Source organism: Salvelinus alpinus, chromosome 13 (genome assembly GCF_045679555.1).
Source record: "Salvelinus alpinus chromosome 13, SLU_Salpinus.1, whole genome shotgun sequence".
Taxonomy (NCBI): domain Eukaryota; kingdom Metazoa; phylum Chordata; class Actinopteri; order Salmoniformes; family Salmonidae; genus Salvelinus; species Salvelinus alpinus.
Genome location: NC_092098.1, coordinates 21,316,203 through 21,333,942, shown reverse-complemented (window position 1 = coordinate 21,333,942; position 17,740 = coordinate 21,316,203). Strand labels below are relative to the sequence as shown.

Genomic DNA, 17,740 nt, shown 5'->3' with positions numbered 1-17,740 from the left:
ATGGGAGACACCCAGTTAAGTAGACTGGAACTTACCATTTTTTCCAATGGTAAATGGCCTGAGTGAACTATCTTTAGTTACCCACCAACTTTTCTGTCACTTGACAGTCTAGACCAGGGGTGTCAAACTCATTCCATGGAGGACCTATTGTCTGCAGGTTTTTGGTTTTTCCTTTCAATTAAGCCCTAGACAACCAGGTGTGGGGAGTTCCTTACTAATTAGTGACCATAATTCATCAATCAAGTACAAGGGAGGAGCGAAAACCCGCACTCAGCCCTCCGTGGAATGAGTCTGACACCTGTGGTCTAGACTCTAGAGTTTAGACTGAGTAGTATAGACACAGATAGAACAATGAGCCAGATGTTTCACCAGATGTATACATCTGAGCCAAATATGGTGATGAGAGGAAGCCCAGTGGCCGGCAGTGGGAGAAGATTGAGTGAGATGGATTTCGGCCAACATTCTGCTAATTTTCTCATCGATGAAACCTTTGATCTCAATATAGTTTTCTGTTCCTAAAACTAGAATCTGTTACAGAGTGGACTAAGTTTTGTAGATTTTACCGTTTGCCAAAGTTTCAGAAAATTAGAAGGAGTGCAAGGGCGAATTGAGTTATTGCAAACGTGCACTTCACGAAGTAGGCATTCCCTAATGGAAATATGAAAATAAATGCTCAAACACACCAATAGGATCTGACTAGCTCATGCTTGGCTCTGCCCACCTCCTTGCTTGTTCTGCCCACTATGATTATTTTGCTCCCATTGAAAATGACAGACTGTGGTTTTGGGGCCGTCGTTGACTGAGGTTGGTGGATGAAGGAGTTGTGACACTTCTTATGCTCTCAAAATGTTGGCACCCGGAGAATACACGTTTCAGAGGTGAGCAGGACGATCAAGAGATGGAGTTATGTTGGGATGCCACCAGGCCGCTAGCAAAGCCGGGAGAAGAGAAATATTGAGACAGGAACACGGAAAGGTGGATTTCAGAGGAGGAATGGAGGAGTGAAAAGAGAAAGGAGAGGTCAAAGGGAATGAGGAAAGCTGAGGTTAAATCTGAATTTGATGAAGATAGCGATTAAAAGGGAGATGGTCTGTCGAAGAAGACTGGGTTCAAGTACAAACAGAGTGAGATGTCTGCCAGACCGAGTTCTGTAGGTAAAATGGAAGTGAATGAGGGAGATTTAAGTGAGATGAAAGGTGCGGTGAGTCTTGCATCGATGGACATGGTTATAATAAAGTTGAGTTTGGCCCAGTGGGAGTGAGATTCAGGCCTTTTGGCTGTTCCATATGTGGTATCAGGTTGGGTGGAAAAGATGTTGAGTACAGTTAAATCAGTGAAGGTAACCCAAAGTGGACTTGTAATGTTTGTCTGTGTTTCTTCCGCCAAAAGGGAACGGCCACGCAACTCGGGTCAAGTACCGTTTCTTCATTTGCTCTTAGGAACAGGGCACCATTGAAAGGTTTGATTTCTGGGGTACCGTTTAGTGTGGAGGTGGAGCAACTGAAGTTGAACATCCCTGGTGTTTGTGACACCCGACGTTTGGTGCGACGCAGGCCCGGTAGGGAGTGTGGTGAAGCAGAGTCGTCACAGTCTGTCCTTTTGCGTTTTGAATCAGAGTCATGTTAGGATATATCAGTAATCCTGTTAGAGCTTTTGTGCCGAATCCACTGCGGTGTTTCAGGTGCAATGCTTATGGTCATGTAGCAGCAGTGTGTAGGAGGGAGATTCCAAGATGTGGGAAGTGTGCAGGAGTGCATGGGATAGAGGATTATGTTGTTTCGGTGGAAAGAGTTGTCTGTGTCAACTGTAGGGCTGCCTATGTTGCTGGGGATCAGAAGTGTCCGGTGCAAGAGAGGCAGGTTGAGGTGGCCAGAGTACTGCAGAAGGTGTCGTATGCTGAGGCAGTGAAGAAAGTAGAGGAGGATGGGTCAAGAGTGAGGAATCCTGAGATGATCCCTGTGAGTAGTAGATCTGTGCCAGCACAGAGGGATAAGCAAACGAGTGATATATATATTTTTTATTTATTTCACCTTTATTTAACCAGGTAGGCCAGTTGAGAACAAGTTCTCATTTACAACTGCGACCTGGCCAAGATAGAGCAAAGCAGTGCGACACAAACACAGAGTTACACACGGGATAAACAAATGTACAGTCAATAACACAATAGAAAAGTCTATATACAGTGTGTGCAAATGTAGTAAGATTAAGGAGGTAAGGCAATAAATAGGCCATAGTGGCAAAATAATTACATGTTAACAATTAAACACTGGAGTGATAGATGTGCAGAAGATGAATGTGCAAGTAGAGATACTGGGGTGCAAAGGAGCAAAAAAAAAGAACAAAATGGGGATGAGGTACTTGGGTGGGCTATTTACAAATGGGCTATGTACAGGTGCAATGATCGTTAAGCTGCTCTGACAGCTGATACTTAAAGTTAGTGAGGGAGATATAAGTCATTGGCAGCAGAGAACAGGAAGGACAGGCGGCCAAAGGAGGAGTTGGCTTTGGGGGTGACCAGTGAAATATACCTGCTGGAGTGCGTGCTACGGGTGGTCGCTGCTATGGTGACCAGTGAGCTGAGATAAGACGGGGCTTTACCTAGCAAAGACTTATGGATGCCCTGGAGCCAGTGGGTTTGGCGACGAATATGAAGCGAGGGCCAGCCAATGAGAGGTAGGTAGTATATGGGGCTTTGGTGACAAAATGGATGGCACTGTGATAGACTACATCCAATTTGCTAAGTAGAGTGTTGGAGGCTATTTTGTAAATGACATCGCCGAAGTCAAGGATTGGTAGGATAGTCAGTTTTACGAGGGTATGTTTGGCAGCATGAGTGAAGGAGGCTTTGTTGCGAAATAGGAAGCCAATTCTAGATTTCATTTTGGATTGGAGATGCTTAATGTGAGTCTGGAAGGAGAGTTTACAGTCTAACCAGACACCTAGGTATTTGTAGTTGGTTTCATCTGCGTAGAGGTGGATCAGAGAATCACCAGCAGCAAGAGCGACATCATTGATGTATACAGAGAAAAGAGTCGACCCTAGAATTGAACCCTGTGGCACCCCCATAGAGACTGCCAGAGGTCCAGATAACAGGCCCTCCAATTTGACACACTGAACTCTATCAGAGAAGTAGTTGGTGAACCAGGCGAAGCAGTCATTTGAGAAACCAAGGCTGTTGAGTCTGCCGATAAGAATGCGATGATTGACAGAGTCGAAAGCCTTGGCCAGGTCGATGAAGATGGCTGCACAGTACAGTCTTTTATCAATGGCGGTTATGATATCCTTTAGGACCTTGAGCGTGGCTGAGGTGCACCCATGACTATCTCGGAAATCAGATTGCATAGCGGAGAAGGTACGGTGGGATTCGAAATGGTCGGTGATCTGTTTGTTAACTATACAGAAACCATTCTGTATACTTCTGGCCCCTCTTTGGACACTGTGTTAACAAACCTCCAGACGAGCTTCAATGCCATACAACACTCCTTCCGTGGCCTCCAACTGCTCTTAAATGCAAGCAAAACTAAATGCATGCTCTTCTACTGATCGCTGGCCGCACCCGCCCACCCGTCTAGCATCACTGCTCTGGACGGTTCTGACTTAGAATATGTCGACAACTACAAATACCTAGGTGTCATATTCGTCGCCAAACCCACTGGCTCCAGGGCATCCATAAGTCTTTGCTAGGTAAAGCCCCGTCTTATCTCAGCTCACTGGTCACCATAGCACCAACCTTGGCTTTCGAAGACTTTAGAAAGGCAGAGTAGGCTAGATATAGGTCTGTAACAGTTTGGGTCTAGAGTGTCACCCCCTTTGAAGAGGGGGATGACCGCGGCAGCTTTCCAATCTTTAGAGATCTCAGACGATACGAAAGAGAGGTTGAAAAGGCTAGTAATAGGGGTTGCAACAATTGCGGTGGATAATTTTAGGAAGAGAGGGTCCAGATTGTCTAGCCCAGCTGATTTGTAGGGGACCATATTTTGCAGCTCTTTCAGAACATCAGCTATCTGGATTTGGGTGAGGTTTGGGAAAGTTGCTGTGGGGGGTGCAGAGCTGTTGACTGGGTAGGGGTAGCCAGGTGGAAAGCATGGCCAGCCGTTTAAAAAAAAATGCTTATTGAAATTCTCGATTATCGTAGATTATTGGTGGTGACAGTGTTTCCTAGCCTCAGTGCAGTGGGCAGCTGGGAGGAGGTGCTCTTGTTCTGCATGGACTTTACAGTGTCCCAGAACTTTTTGCAATTAGTGCTACAGGATGCAAATGTCTGTTTGAAAAAGCTAGCCTTTGCTTTCCTAACGGCCTGTGTATATTGGTTCCTGACTTCCCTGAAAAGTTGCATATCGCGGGGCTATTCGATGCTAATGCAGTACGCCACAGGATGTTTTTGTGCTGGTCAAGGGCAGTTAGGTCTGGAGTGAACCAAGGGCTATATCTGTTCTTAGTTCTACATTTTTTGAATGGGGCATGCTTATTTAAGATGGTGAGGAAAGCATTTTTAAAGATTAACCAGGCATCCTCTACTGACGGAATGAGGTCAATATCCTTCCAGGATACCCGGGGCAGGTCGATTAAAAAGGCCTGCTCGCTGAAGTGTTTCAGGGAGCGTTTGACAGTGATGAGTGGTGGTCGTTTGACCGCTGACCCATTACGGACGCAGGCAATCCTGGTTGAAGACAGCGGAGGTGTATTTGAAGGGCAGGTTGGTCAGGATGATATCTATGAGGGTGCCCGTGTTTACGGATTTAGGGTTGTACCTGGTGGGTTCCGTGATAATTTGTGTGAGATTGAGGTCATCTAGCTTAGATTGTAGGACGGCCGGGGTGTTAAGCATATCCCAGTTTTGATCACCTAACAGTACAAACTCTGAAGATAAATTAGGGGCAATTAATTCACATATGGTGTCCAGGGCACAGCTGGGGGCTGAGGGGGGTCTATAACAAGTGGCAACAGTGAGAGACTTATTTCTGGAAAGGTGGATTTTTAAAAGTAGAACCTCGAACTGTTTGGGTACAGACCTGGATAGCATGACAGAACTCTGCAGCTAACTTTGCAGTAGATTGCAACTCCACCCCCTTTGGCAGTTCTATCTTGGCGGAAAATGTTGTAATTTTTGGTGGCCTTCCTAAGCCAGGATTCAGACACGGCTAGGACATCAGGGTTGGCAGAGTGTGCTAAAGCAGTGAGTAAAACAAACATAGGGAGGAGGCTTCTGATGTTAACATGCATGAAACCAAGGCTTTTGCGGTTACAGAAGTCAACACAGGATAGCGCCTGGGGAATAGGAGTGGAACTATGGGCTACAGGGCCTGGGTTAACCTCTACATCACCAGTGGAACAGAGGAGGAGTCGGATAAGGGTACGGCTAAAGGCTATAAGAACTGGTCGTCTAGTTTGTTGGGGACAGAGAATAAAAGGAGCAGATATATGCTTCAGTAAGGTTGGCTTCTTATCATTCATAGCAATGGTAATCAACCGTATCGCTGAAATGGAACGTAAATCACAGAAAATAGATGTTGTGGTGGCAGCTGCAGAGACGTACTTGAGTGTATGAGATACAGGGTGTGTTGAGTGGTGGTGTTCTGTCCTCCCAGCCCATTGGCATGGTGCAGGAGCAGATAGGGTCAAAGTAGTGGAAAGGGGTAGGGTTAGGGTTAGTCGGGTGTTTTTTTATTTTCCTTTTATGCCATTTTGTATCACAAAGTATAATGGAATTATACTATTGTCCAATTGGGGGCGGTAATGCAACATATTGAACGCCAAACGCAGTTAAACCACACAGAAGAAGAAGAAGCCAGGCTGCGATCTATCGTTTGACCAAATACTTTTTATAGCTAAACCAAGATAGACCACAGCCCGTCGTTTCTATTGGGAACAAATGAGTCATAGTGGGCAGAACAAGCAAGGAGGTGGGCAGAGCCAAGCACAAGCTAGCGAGGTCGTATTGGCGCGTTCTAACAGACATTTGCACATTTCCGTTAAGTGTGCGGGTGCAATAACCCAATTCGCCTTTGCACTCCTTCTAAACAACGCAATTTTTAAAATCTTTGACAAAAGGTAAAGTCTAAAAAACTTTGTTCACTCTGCTCGTAACAGATTATAGTGTTTGGCAAAATTCTGCAGAATGTTGGACAAAATCAATCTAACGTCATCACTACCATATTTATTAATGAGTGGAAACGCCAAGCGGATGCTTCATATTTATACATTCAGTGAAATATCTCTCATTGTTCTATCTGCGGTTTGACTGTTGATCCGGAAACTCACCGAGGGACATACTCTTCCGCTCCGAGATTTGTTCTAGTAAATAGATGATCTTGAGTTACTATTAAAGATAATAGTATTGTTAATATATTAACTTGTTCTATTGTCAATGGTTCAACATATTAGACACACTAACAATAGCTCGTTAGTGTGTCAAAGTGTTGGGGGGTGGAAGTGAATCGTTATTTGCCATATATGCAACTTGAACTGTGGTCGAAGTAGACTACGTCCATGCAGGGTATAACGTTAGGTCTACTAGGCTACTCCGGACAGTCGATCGAAGTAGCCTACGTCCATGCAGGGTATAACGTTAGGTCTACTAGGCTACTCCGGACAGTCGATCGAAGTAGCCTACGTCCATGCAGGGTATAACGTTAGGTCTACTAGGCTACTCCGGACAGTCGATCGAAGTAGCCTACGTCCATGCAGGGTATAACGTTAGTTCTGCTAGGCTACTCCGGACAGTTGCTCTGTGAACAATTTAGGGGAAATGACAGGAAAGGTAACAAGAATCAAATCCTTTTCCGATTAAATGTAATTTAACCAGTTTGCCAAAATGCATTCTAGTTTGTCTAGATTGTCAAGTAAACTTTTTGGTGGATTATCGATTTTACATTTAACACATTGCCCTGATCTTTTGATTGATATTCCGTAGGCTAGACATAATGATATATTGATGCACAGACATTAGGGCTATCGCCAATGCTAAAGTCACAAGTAAAATTGAATTTAGATTAGTGATGTAGACTACCACTTTGTCATCTCAAGTCTCCAACAAGTGTAGTAGCCTAGCCTAAAGGCCTACACGTCCCCAAGACGATCTCATTTGAAACACACAAATTGCTGACAGAGATGGGAATGCCTGATCATATTGAACTGGATCTCTTTTTGCTCTTTAGGTTGAAGGGATGAAGCAGAAAAAGACAAAATTGAAGGATTTCCTAGAGAATATCAGTGTACTGCAATGGATACTGACCTTCCTCTTATTAGGTGAGACCCCATATTTGCATGTATCTGTGCTTGTACATTTGTGTGAGGGGGAAACATGCTTTTTAATTAAATGTTTTTAACCTTTATTTAACTAGGCAAGTCAGTTAAGAACAAATTCTTATTTACAATGACACCGGCCAAACCCTAACCCAGACAATGCTGGGCCAATTGTTCACCGCCCTATGGGACTCCCAATCACAGCCGGATGTGATACAGCCTGGGTCTGTAGTGACATCTCTAGCACTTAGATGCAGTGCCTTAGGCCACTGTGCCACTCGGGAGCCCTTATGCTGACTGGCGTTGAGCAAAATGTATGTGTCATATTTTGCATCCCTCCCTGTGGACCCGCTCACCATTCCCTATTCCTCAGGTCTGGCTTGTATTGGGTTGATGGTGTACCTTATGTTTACCTCTCTGTGGCCACTGCCTACTCTCTACTTCATATGGCAGTTGAAGGACTGGCACACACCTGAAAGAGGTACTGGCATACTGAATGTTGCCCTGAATTCTTCAATGTTGTGCATTTTTCAAGTGATACTAATCCCTTCTAAGGTCTCTTTTAACTCTCAAGTAAACAAAAAATTGAATTCCCGAATGTGTGCAACTTAATTTGCTTGTGTGAAAGTTCTGCTCTGTCACCACCAGGGGGCAGGAGAACTGCATTTGTGAGAAACTGGAAAATGTGGAAACACGTAAGGGACTACTTCCCAATGAAGGTATGTTGATGATGACAAGCTTTGTAAATTGACCGGAATTATTGTTTTGTTTTTTGTCTTAATCATTTTAAACACCCTGCTTCTTTCCCCCAATCTGTATCTCTCTCCCTGCCTTTGTTCAGTTGGTGAAGACAGCGGAGTTGAATCCAAACAAGAACTACATCTTAGGGTGTCATCCTCATGGGGTCATGAGTATGGGAGCCTTTACTTCTTTCAGCACTGAGGCCTGTGGCTTTATGGACCTCTTCCCTGGGGTGCGCTCCTGCCTCTGCATACTAAGTGGCATCTTCAAGGTCCCCCTCTACAGGGAATATGCCATGGCCACAGGTATATATGGCTTCCAGGGAAGTTTAGCTCTCTGGAAGCTGTAGTAGTGGATATTGTAAGGAGATGTAAATGTTTTCTGTGAGGAAAAGGGATGTTGTGTTGTTGCCAATCAATCACCATTAATTCCCCCCTTAATATAACACAATATCCTTCTACTCGCCTCTGTTCAATAAATTACTCTCTGTCTGTCTCTCTGTCTGTTATTCCTCTCATCAGGTTGTTATCCAGTCAGCAAGCCAAGTCTAGAGCACCTTCTATCTAAAAGTGGGAAAGGCAATGCGGTAGTGATTGTGATAGGGGGCGCTGCTGAGTCTCTGCTGAGTCTGCCTGGGGTCAATACTGTGTATATGAAGCAGAGGAAAGGCTTTGTCCGGGTGGCCCTGGAGTTTGGGTGAGTTATCTATCTTATGGATGGACCAGTAGTGAGAGGCCACGAATGCACAAGAAAGCAGTGTTGTAGTTATAAAAAAATACAACCATACATCACATAGCTACATCATTGATCCACTGAATTGACTGGCTAACTGCTTTTGGCTGTGTTTAAGAATTACTTTTTTGTACATTTATTAGATAACAACCCAGTGGGTCAGTTCTCATCTCTCTCGTTGTTCCTCAGAGCTGACCTGGTGCCTGTCTACTCGTATGGGGAGAACAATATCTTCCGCCAGGTGATCTTCACAGAGGACAGTTTGGGCTGGAGGTTGCAGCAACTCTTTAAGAAGCTGATGGGCTTTGCCCCCTGTCTGTTCGTGGGTGAATGCTGGTTCTGGATGCCTTACCACTGCCCTGTCACCACTGTCGGTCAGTGACTATGTCAATGAAATGCCTTGCTTAATTTACTGATTAACTTGTCATTTTGAAAATGCACAGCGTTGTCTTATGATCTACAATCTCTTCCAGAGTTGCAATCGGTTACTGAGGTATAGCTTTTTTCTGTTACACAGTAGTTTGCAAAAGTAGTGGCTTCAGAAGTGTTTTAGTAACTTTTAGTGAGTTTTAAAGTTACTTTAGTAATTCACTAGATTAGAATACCGCTTCGAGTGACTCTGATTATAGAACGCAGCTTGTGTAGCTTTGAACAAATGCTCTCTTTCTTTGTATGCACAGCAACATAGTGTTAAGTATCTCACTCTGCTCCACCCATTTTTGTGTATTCCTCTCCAGTGGGTAGTCCTATCCCAGTGCCAAAGCGGCCTTCCCCCACTCAGGAGGAAGTGGATCACTACCATGGCCTCTACATGGAGGCCCTGGCCAAGCTTTTCCATGGACACAAGGCCAGCTGTGGACTCTCAGACAGCCATGAGCTGCGCATCATATAGGCCAATCATTTAGACTGCTCCCACAAGGACTATGTGAATGATGTGATTTGTCATGGTGTCTTTCTGTCAGATACTGTAGCCAACCGATCTCCACAGTGAGACTACTTGAATGAACATATTCCAACTCAGGATCCAGCGATGTCCCAATCATTGATCCCTGGATCCACTAAGCTGCCTGGCTAATAACTTTTGACTGTATTTACTGTAAGGGAACAGTGCATGTGCTTTAATGTACCAGTAATTTAACCACTTTGGTAAGGGTTTTTTCAGTTGTTCAGGTACACAACATTTTTTCTTGAGGCAAGCCGAAGTCGGTATTCAACAGTAGGATTCTTCAGTAAATTCTTTGTTGTCATTCAGCAAGAGGCGACTCATTTTCATGCACATTTTTTCATTGAGAAATACTGCACCAAACATCTTTAAATGTAAAATGCGTAACTAAGATCTCCTCGGCAAAAACGTCAAAATTAATGACAGATTTCTTGAGTCATCTTAGATGAATTCTGACTATTTTGAGAAAGTGTATACTGGCTAGAACTTTGGCTAGCCAACCAGCCGAACTGAAGCATACCGACGCCTTCCACTCGTCCAACATCCCACATCTCAATGTTATTACCCCCAAAAGCTGTTAAGTACAACACGCACACACCACAACTCAACAACTTTTGGGGGTAATAATATTGATTGATACTGGCAAGATGCACAGTGCAACAGGTAGATAATTATATTTTTTGTAGTTGTAATGTGTGTATTATATATCCCTCCTATCCATCACAGACCATCAGAGGTGGAGGAGGTGGTGGTGGTGGTACAGGTTGCCATGGAGATGTATGGACGAGTGGAATGCCCTGCAGGAGTTGAGTCACCCAAGGTGGAGTTTAACCTCCATAAGCCTGACAGCATGGTGCCTTCTAAAGGCGTCATTATGCTTCAGTTTGGATGGCACCTAGCCGAACCGAACGAGTGTGCTCGCATACTCCATTGTTTGAAAAATTAGAAAAAAGTGTCAATAGTACTGTTTGTCCATTTTGAGACGCCGTAGCCAGTATACACTTTCTCAAAATAGTCCGAATTAATCTAAGATAACTGAAGAATCCTGTCATTAATGTTGACGTTTTTGCCAGAGGGATCTTAGTCACACAATTTTACATCTGAAAAAGAATCCACCAAACATCTTAGTTAATGAAAAAATTTGCATGAAAATGAGTCGTCTCATTAAATGACAACATAGACGTTATTAAAGAATCCCTACTGTTGACCAATCACCGACGAAGGGGCGTAGACTTCAGCTCCGAACTTCGGCTCGCCTCCAGAAAAACATTTGTGTTCCCGAACAGCCGAAAAAACCCTCACCGAAGTCCATAACGAACAAAATCGTCACAAAATGTTGTCTTAATTAATGCACGAACTCTACTGAACAGTTTCGGCTGGGAAGCATGATGATGCCTTTAAGATACACTCCATTTCATAACAAACAGATTGATTGTGTGATTTAGGATTTATAAGGAAATACTGTGCATACACTTCTACATGAATGTGGATGCTACCATGATTACGGGTAGTCCTGAATGAATCGTGAATAATGATGAGGGAGAAAGTTAGAGACATAAATATCAGACACCTGTGAAAGGAGGGAGAGAGGGAGTCATTGCTAAATTATGAGTGGAGAAACTCTCACAAGTTCTACCTATCACAACACTAACAACATTCAACCAAAAGAGAAGAGACCTGGGGCCTGTTGCACAAAACTAGGATAAGGGATTAAGCCAGGATATCTTGGTGATCCTGGCTCAATTGATCCGTAATCCGGTTGCACTAAAGATGGATAGGGAGCAGGAGGATATGTTATGGTATAAATTACCATGGAGATTTATTCTGTGGAGCTAGCCTGCTCCAGACCAGGCTAAATTCCAGGATCTATTTAATCTCATCCCTAATGTCAGTCAGCAGTCACCACAAATGGAAACCAATAGTTATTTCACTGCTCACTATACATTGTTATCACATATAACTAGACCCACTGTTATTATTTAAACGTTTGTGATCATTAATTTCAATGATTTTGGATAAAAAATGATTTTTAGATGATGTTGCTATCATTAGATAATTTACAGTTTCCCATAGACTATAAGGCTATATATAAAATGATAGAATATTAGGGCCACAGAGGGGAAAAAAACACAAGTCATAATATTGTAACCAGTTGTTTTAAAGGAGGACAGTTGTTAAAATGACAGATGTGGGGCATTTCGTGAAATTGTACTTCAGTATGGTTTCATAAACAAAGACATGCTGATGTGCCAGAATATTAAGTATCACATTGTCATAAGTATCAAAACTGTAAAAACAATATGTAGCTTTTCTGCAGAAAGAACCAGCCTCATAAATGTATGACTTTATCCTTTTTCTTCAGTGTGGCCCTAGTACTCTGTCATATAAACAAATACACATTCCATATGAATATAAAAACACAATGTGTAACATTATGTTCCTTTATTGAATAAGGACAAAACAAAGCAGGTAAACCATCAGCTCCTTTCGAAACTGAAGTCACAGTGACTCTACAAGATGGAAAGCACAGAATCCAAGCATATTATACAAAATGATACATACACATTCAAAGGTCTGTATATAACACACCCTGCATGTCTGCACACTAAAATAAATGCAGGACAAATCCATACACATCAACTGAACAGACAAATGAATGGATGCAGTAGCCTCCCTGCAGCCTTGTATTACACACAGTATACCGCACAAACATCATAAGAGGCCAAATTCGTCAAAAAACGAACCCAAAAAAACCCAAATTCCTCTGCCACCGCAGGACATATTTAACCAAAATTGAAAGCACACATACTAACTAAAATAATTCAACACATATTGGTCCCTCAGCAGCCGACCACTGTCGTCATCAGGGAAGATTGCCGGATTGTCCCAGTCCATGGCTGGTGGCACTCTGGGGGCCCTCTCCTTCCTCAGGCAGGCCACATTGTGGAGGACAGCACAAGCCACAGTAATATCACATGCCCTAACAGGGCTGACCCTTAATTTGTGAAGGCAGTGAAAGCGTGCCTTCAGGAGGCCAAAGGTCATTTCAACTCTGGCCCTGGTCCTGGCATGGGCATGGTTGTAGGCCTGCTGTGCTTCCTGGGGGTCTGTGAAAGGTGTCAGGAGAAAAGGCTGGCAGCCATACCCCCTGTCTCCCAGCAACACACCAGAGAATTCACCTGTCAACACAAAATCTCATCATTACTACCTCATAAACACAGTGATATTCTTGACACAGCCATGATGGTTATAAATAGGGGTTGTGTGGCTTACCTTGTGATAGGCACTGATAGATTTCAGAGGCCCGAAAGATTCTGGAGTCATGGACTGAGCCAGGCCATTTTGCCACAACATTGCTGATCACACAGTCAGCATTGCAGACCATCTGAAATCATAAGATGAGGAATATTACACCAATCAATGCACATCACTGGCAATGCAGAGTGTTCGTCAATGGACAATATCAAAAAGTTATGTTCACCTGAACATTAATGCTGTGAAAGGATTTCCTATTCACAAAATCGGCCTCATGGGCACCTGAGGGGGCTTTTATCCTTATGTGTGTGCAGTCCACTGCACCAATGACATTGGGGAAACCTGTCACACAAAGTAATGAGTATCCTACTATGTGTTAACAGTTGTCCTGTAATTTGTAGATCCTCTTACCTGCAATCCTATAGAACTCCTCTTTGATGTCACAGAGTCTTCTGTGGCCAGGGAAGGAGATGAAGACATCTGCTAATGCTTTGATAGCCAGACACACACTCCTTATTGTGCGGCAAATTGTGGCCTTGTTCAGCTGTTCTGCATCCCCCACTGAGTACAGGAAGGCTCCACTAGCAAAAAAGCGCAAGGCCACACAAACCATTTGCTCCACACTCAGTGCATGGCTCCGTGCAGTGCGGTGCTTAATCCTGGGACCCAGTAGTCTGCATAGATACCTGATGCCATCTGCAGAAAACCTGTATCTTTCATATAGATGGTCATCAGGGAAGGCCAGTGGGTCCAACCGGTCCCTGAAGACCCTTTCTCGCCTGAAGGCTCTCCTCAGCACAAGTGCTTCTTCATCCACCACATCTCGCACGAATGGGCATGCCATTGTCAGAGCAGAAAGGAACACACAATTTTGGGCCTTCATATAGGCTAGTGGCCACACCTGGTGCTGGGGGGGTGGGCAAAAGAGGGCGATGCCTTATAACGATGACTTGGTTGTACTGATTGCTGGGAAAATAAAAAAAAACTTAGAAAGATGCCACCGTCCTGTGTGCTCACAATAAGAGCTCATATGTCATGGCTCACTTGACTTTACGAGAATATACCTAATTTTTATTTTGAGCTGTGTCATCTTCTTGGAGCTGGGGGAGGAAAGAAAAATAATGATTAATACATTTGTGTTACAGTTAGCATACAGTGTACATTGAAGGCATATCTCACCTCCCTCTCAAGTTTTTTTATTTCAAGGTCCAGTTTCCTAATTGTCCTCTTTTTTATTTCGGACTCCAGTGCAAGATTTTCCATCTTTTTCTTCTTGTACTGAATGTCTATGTCTGCCAGTTCTATTTGGCGCCGGAGGTGGTTGCCATACAACTTTCTGATAGCTTGTGAGCTCTGTGAACACAATACAATTAGCGCAGCTGGAATTTGGCAGGATGTGGTGTCCTTTTATTAATACGCACTATGTTGCCAGGCTGGTTTTCCCACTGTATAGCATCTGGGTCCTGTAAAAGAAATTAGATTTTTTGATTTTGATGAGGACTCCTCACCATTGTAGAGTAAATAGTACTTTCACAGTCTTAACATGATACCTCATGCCTTCTGGAATCCAGAGAGATGGTCTCCTCCTCATCATCGTCTCCATCATGTGCTGTTGCTGCTGCACTGGGGCCTTCACCCTATCACATTTAATCGGATTCATATTGAAGCTAGTAGACAAGACATGCCAGGCCTACAGTATGCCTTTGATGGAGTACTCACTGGATCAGCATCGTCTGGTGCTTGTGCTGGTGGCTCTAACAGGAACACAGTGCTGCCAGACACTGCAAGGCAATAGGTAAACCAAAGTCAGACAGTCCAAATTGATTCAATATGAATGTGGTTGTATCCCATGTAGAGATGGAAGGACATACCTTGAATGAAGCGGGTGGCATCTTGGGAGGAACCTATGCTCGTCTCTTTCCCCCCAGGGATCCCCTCTAAGACGGGCCTGCCTTTATTTAGCTCCAAGGCCATGTCCTCTGCTGGGGTAAGGTCAGCCTTTGGTGACCCACCACCCGTGCCTTGTCTGTGGGTATTCTTTTTCACTGCTAAAACAGTACAGACAATGTGTGAGCAGGCACCTTCTGGGTACAATATATGCTTGTGCTTTGTTAAATATTAGTCAGGGACCATACCATTCTGCAGAATGTTCTTGTATTTGATTTTGACCTGCTGCCATGTCCGTTTTGGCCCGTTCATGTTTAATCTACACACACACACACACACACACACACACACACACACACACACACACACACACACACACACACACACACACATTTAATGGAGTCACACTGCAAAAAATTACTTGGTATTTTTGTCTTGTTTTCAGTAAAAATATCAAAACATTTATCATAGCTTTATACAGTGTGATGGAGTTACTTTACACAATTTCACTCATATCTGCAGTGCATTTCAATTAAAAATTTAACCGTTTCATATTTACAGTACAACTGCATTTTTGGAGATGTGAATTAAATATTTGAATTGTAATTGTGATGTTTCAGCGGAGCGGTGAGTGTGTAATTGTGCACTACTTACGCATTCAGGCGGTCTGCAATACTTTGCCACGCTTTTTCTCTTTGCTTTATCACTGTGGCGGTGTTGCCTTTCTTCTTAATTATATCTTTTACCTCCTCGTATGCCTCCATGAGGATTTGTGCTTCCGACGGGGAAAAGTACGCGGCTCTAGTTGCCATGGTAAATCAGTTAATCTGTGATCTGTGGCGGGGTCTATTTGAGTGAGCCGTGAGCGCGCACCTATCCAGGATTGGTTTCACCTGGCTTAATGAATCCGTGTCTGCTCATCCTGGCTTGGTCTTTGTGCAACCAATTAAGCCTGGACGCACATGTTTTGGCTTCATTGAGCTCAGCTGAGTCATTTATCCCGGATGTCTTAATTCTACTTTTTTGCAACAGGCCCCTGGTACACCCTCTGCAGTGCCAGTGGTGTACCTGGTTTCATGTTGCGTGCCCAGGCAGCGGACACAGCAGTAGCGCGCCCCACAGGAATTGCAGGTGTAGGGAGACCAGAAGCCACACATGGCACAAAAGTGACGCTGGGGCAGTTTGGAGGGCTCGGCACAGGCAGTCGGGTCCCTCATTCCGAATCAGTTCCTATAGCGAGCAGCTGGAGATGAAAGGAAACAGAAGGATTGTGAAGAGAAGGAGCAGATGACTAAAGAGAGGGGAGGAAAGCTGGGCCAAACTTATGGACCTCACCTCTTCTTCCAGTAGAGCCAGGAAGTTTTTCTGAAATCTCAATTTGAAATGATCTCCTCGTGTCTTCCTCTTCTTGCCTGAGGACATAAGTGGAGTGAGCCAGGAATGGACAGATCAGTCATTGCAAAACTTGTGTATTAGGTATCTCTGATCTGATTATGTTTGCTTTAGACTCATGGCTGTCCTCAAACTGGGGGAGCCTCTTGGTCAGCTGGTTTAGGCTGGAATGAGGATCATCAATTGTCATTTTCCAAGTGTCTTTAGCTGTCTGGATAAAAGCCAAGTTATGCTTGATCCGAAAATGTGGTCGGAGACTTCGTTTGGAGGTTGTGGCGCAATTGTGGAGCCTCTGGAAGCATGCAGAGGCCAAATCAAGCTCCATGCACCTCTCAAATGTTGCTCCGTATAGGTCCGCATTGACGTGATTGGTTGAAGCATTTTGTCTTCTTTTGACTATACTCCAAAAGTTTGGATTTGAAATCAACTTTAATTATCTTCATCCATATTGGGCGAACCGTATAGAAATTACAGCACTTTTGGTACATAGTCCCCCCATTTTAGGGGAGCAAAAGTATTGGGACAAATCCACTTATGTGTATTAAAGTAGTAAGAAGCTAGGTATTTGGTCCTATGGGGGCGGTACTTGTATAAACACATACTTATTTTTTGAATATTATTTTAGTTATTTGCAACAAGGAAAACTAAGTGATAGACGACAATAGAGATAAAAAAAACAATTAAAACAACAAAATAAACAGTGCATGTCTGGTTGAAACCCCAGGGGGTTATATGAAAACGTCACATCAAAATAAACAATATACAATACATAAGTACAAAAATAAAAAAGGTTTGTTAAAACAGATAACAAAACGTACTAATTATAAATGTATAAATTAATTGTAATCATGAAAAAAATATATATGTTTTTATTTATTTGGGTGTGTACATGTGAGTGTATTGACACCATATGGAGGAGATTACAGAGTAGTTTGGTTCATCAGGCTGACCCCAAGTCTTTGCTTGAAGTTATTGAAGGATGATGATGTTTTGGCAATGTGAAGATAAGAATTCGAGGGTATGGTACCTCCAAATCTGACAGCGACCTGGCAATGTGAGGTCTTGTGTTATATAGGTGGATTTCAGAATTAACCTGGAAGAAACCATTGAAGGGTTTAAGTAAACTGTCTGGGCTGTATAAATATTTGTAGATAGAAGTGCATAGTTGGACATTAATGTCGTAAATAGACAACATATTGAATTTCTTAAACAAAGGTGCAGATTGTGCCAGGTAATTAGAGGTGGCCAGTCTTGAAAATGTATTTTGAATTGTACTGGAATTTTTTAAAAGCACAAAGCTTTTCTAATAACTTTTCTGTGTTCATGCAAGTGACTGACTGAACAAATCCTCACTGTCAGTAGCTGCATTTTGACAGTACGTCCAGACCTTTGTTTTGAGGATGAAAGATATCTGTTTCAAGATCTCAGCTTAGAGAGAAGAAGCCTCGTGAGGTATTGGTCTATCACATGTTATGAGCCAGTATTGGTCAGTCACATGAATGAAACAAAATGGTAATGATTAATTAATTATGCTAAATCATGGAA

The 17,740-nt window shown here is 43.3% G+C and overlaps 2 protein-coding genes across 7 annotated transcripts; one reads left to right on the top strand and one right to left on the bottom strand.

Annotated features, from left to right (window-relative positions):
- The first annotated feature begins 5,787 nt into the window (after nucleotides 1-5,787).
- On the top strand, nucleotides 5,788-9,969 carry mogat3b (monoacylglycerol O-acyltransferase 3b). 5 transcript variants are annotated; one of them, XM_071338539.1, is made up of 8 exons: nucleotides 5,788-6,051; nucleotides 7,158-7,248; nucleotides 7,619-7,726; nucleotides 7,894-7,964; nucleotides 8,087-8,291; nucleotides 8,508-8,682; nucleotides 8,908-9,092; nucleotides 9,456-9,969. In XM_071338539.1, the coding sequence occupies exons 2-8, from the start codon at nucleotides 7,167-7,169 to the stop codon at nucleotides 9,608-9,610; spliced, it is 981 nt and encodes a 326-aa protein (XP_071194640.1). In that variant the 5' UTR covers nucleotides 5,788-6,051; nucleotides 7,158-7,166; the 3' UTR covers nucleotides 9,611-9,969. The 5 variants fall into 5 exon arrangements, with proteins under 5 accessions (XP_071194640.1, XP_071194643.1, XP_071194641.1 ...); XM_071338540.1 differs by lacking the exon at nucleotides 5,788-6,051 and adding an exon at nucleotides 6,209-6,297; XM_071338538.1 differs by lacking the exon at nucleotides 5,788-6,051 and adding an exon at nucleotides 6,246-6,760.
- Nucleotides 9,970-12,067: 2,098 nt separating this feature from the next.
- On the bottom strand, nucleotides 12,068-15,832 carry LOC139537338 (putative nuclease HARBI1). 2 transcript variants are annotated; one of them, XM_071338537.1, is made up of 10 exons: nucleotides 14,788-15,832; nucleotides 14,636-14,697; nucleotides 14,467-14,553; nucleotides 14,338-14,379; nucleotides 14,096-14,269; nucleotides 13,981-14,016; nucleotides 13,328-13,882; nucleotides 13,143-13,258; nucleotides 12,935-13,046; nucleotides 12,068-12,840 (listed from the first exon to the last, which is right to left on the bottom strand). In XM_071338537.1, the coding sequence occupies exons 1-6, from the start codon at nucleotides 14,888-14,890 to the stop codon at nucleotides 13,981-13,983; spliced, it is 504 nt and encodes a 167-aa protein (XP_071194638.1). In that variant the 5' UTR covers nucleotides 14,891-15,832; the 3' UTR covers nucleotides 12,068-12,840; nucleotides 12,935-13,046; nucleotides 13,143-13,258; nucleotides 13,328-13,882. The 2 variants fall into 2 exon arrangements, with proteins under 2 accessions (XP_071194638.1, XP_071194637.1); XM_071338536.1 differs by lacking the exons at nucleotides 14,096-14,269; nucleotides 14,338-14,379; nucleotides 14,467-14,553; nucleotides 14,636-14,697; nucleotides 14,788-15,832 and having other exon boundaries at nucleotides 13,981-14,079.
- Between the last annotated feature and the right edge of the window lie 1,908 nt (nucleotides 15,833-17,740).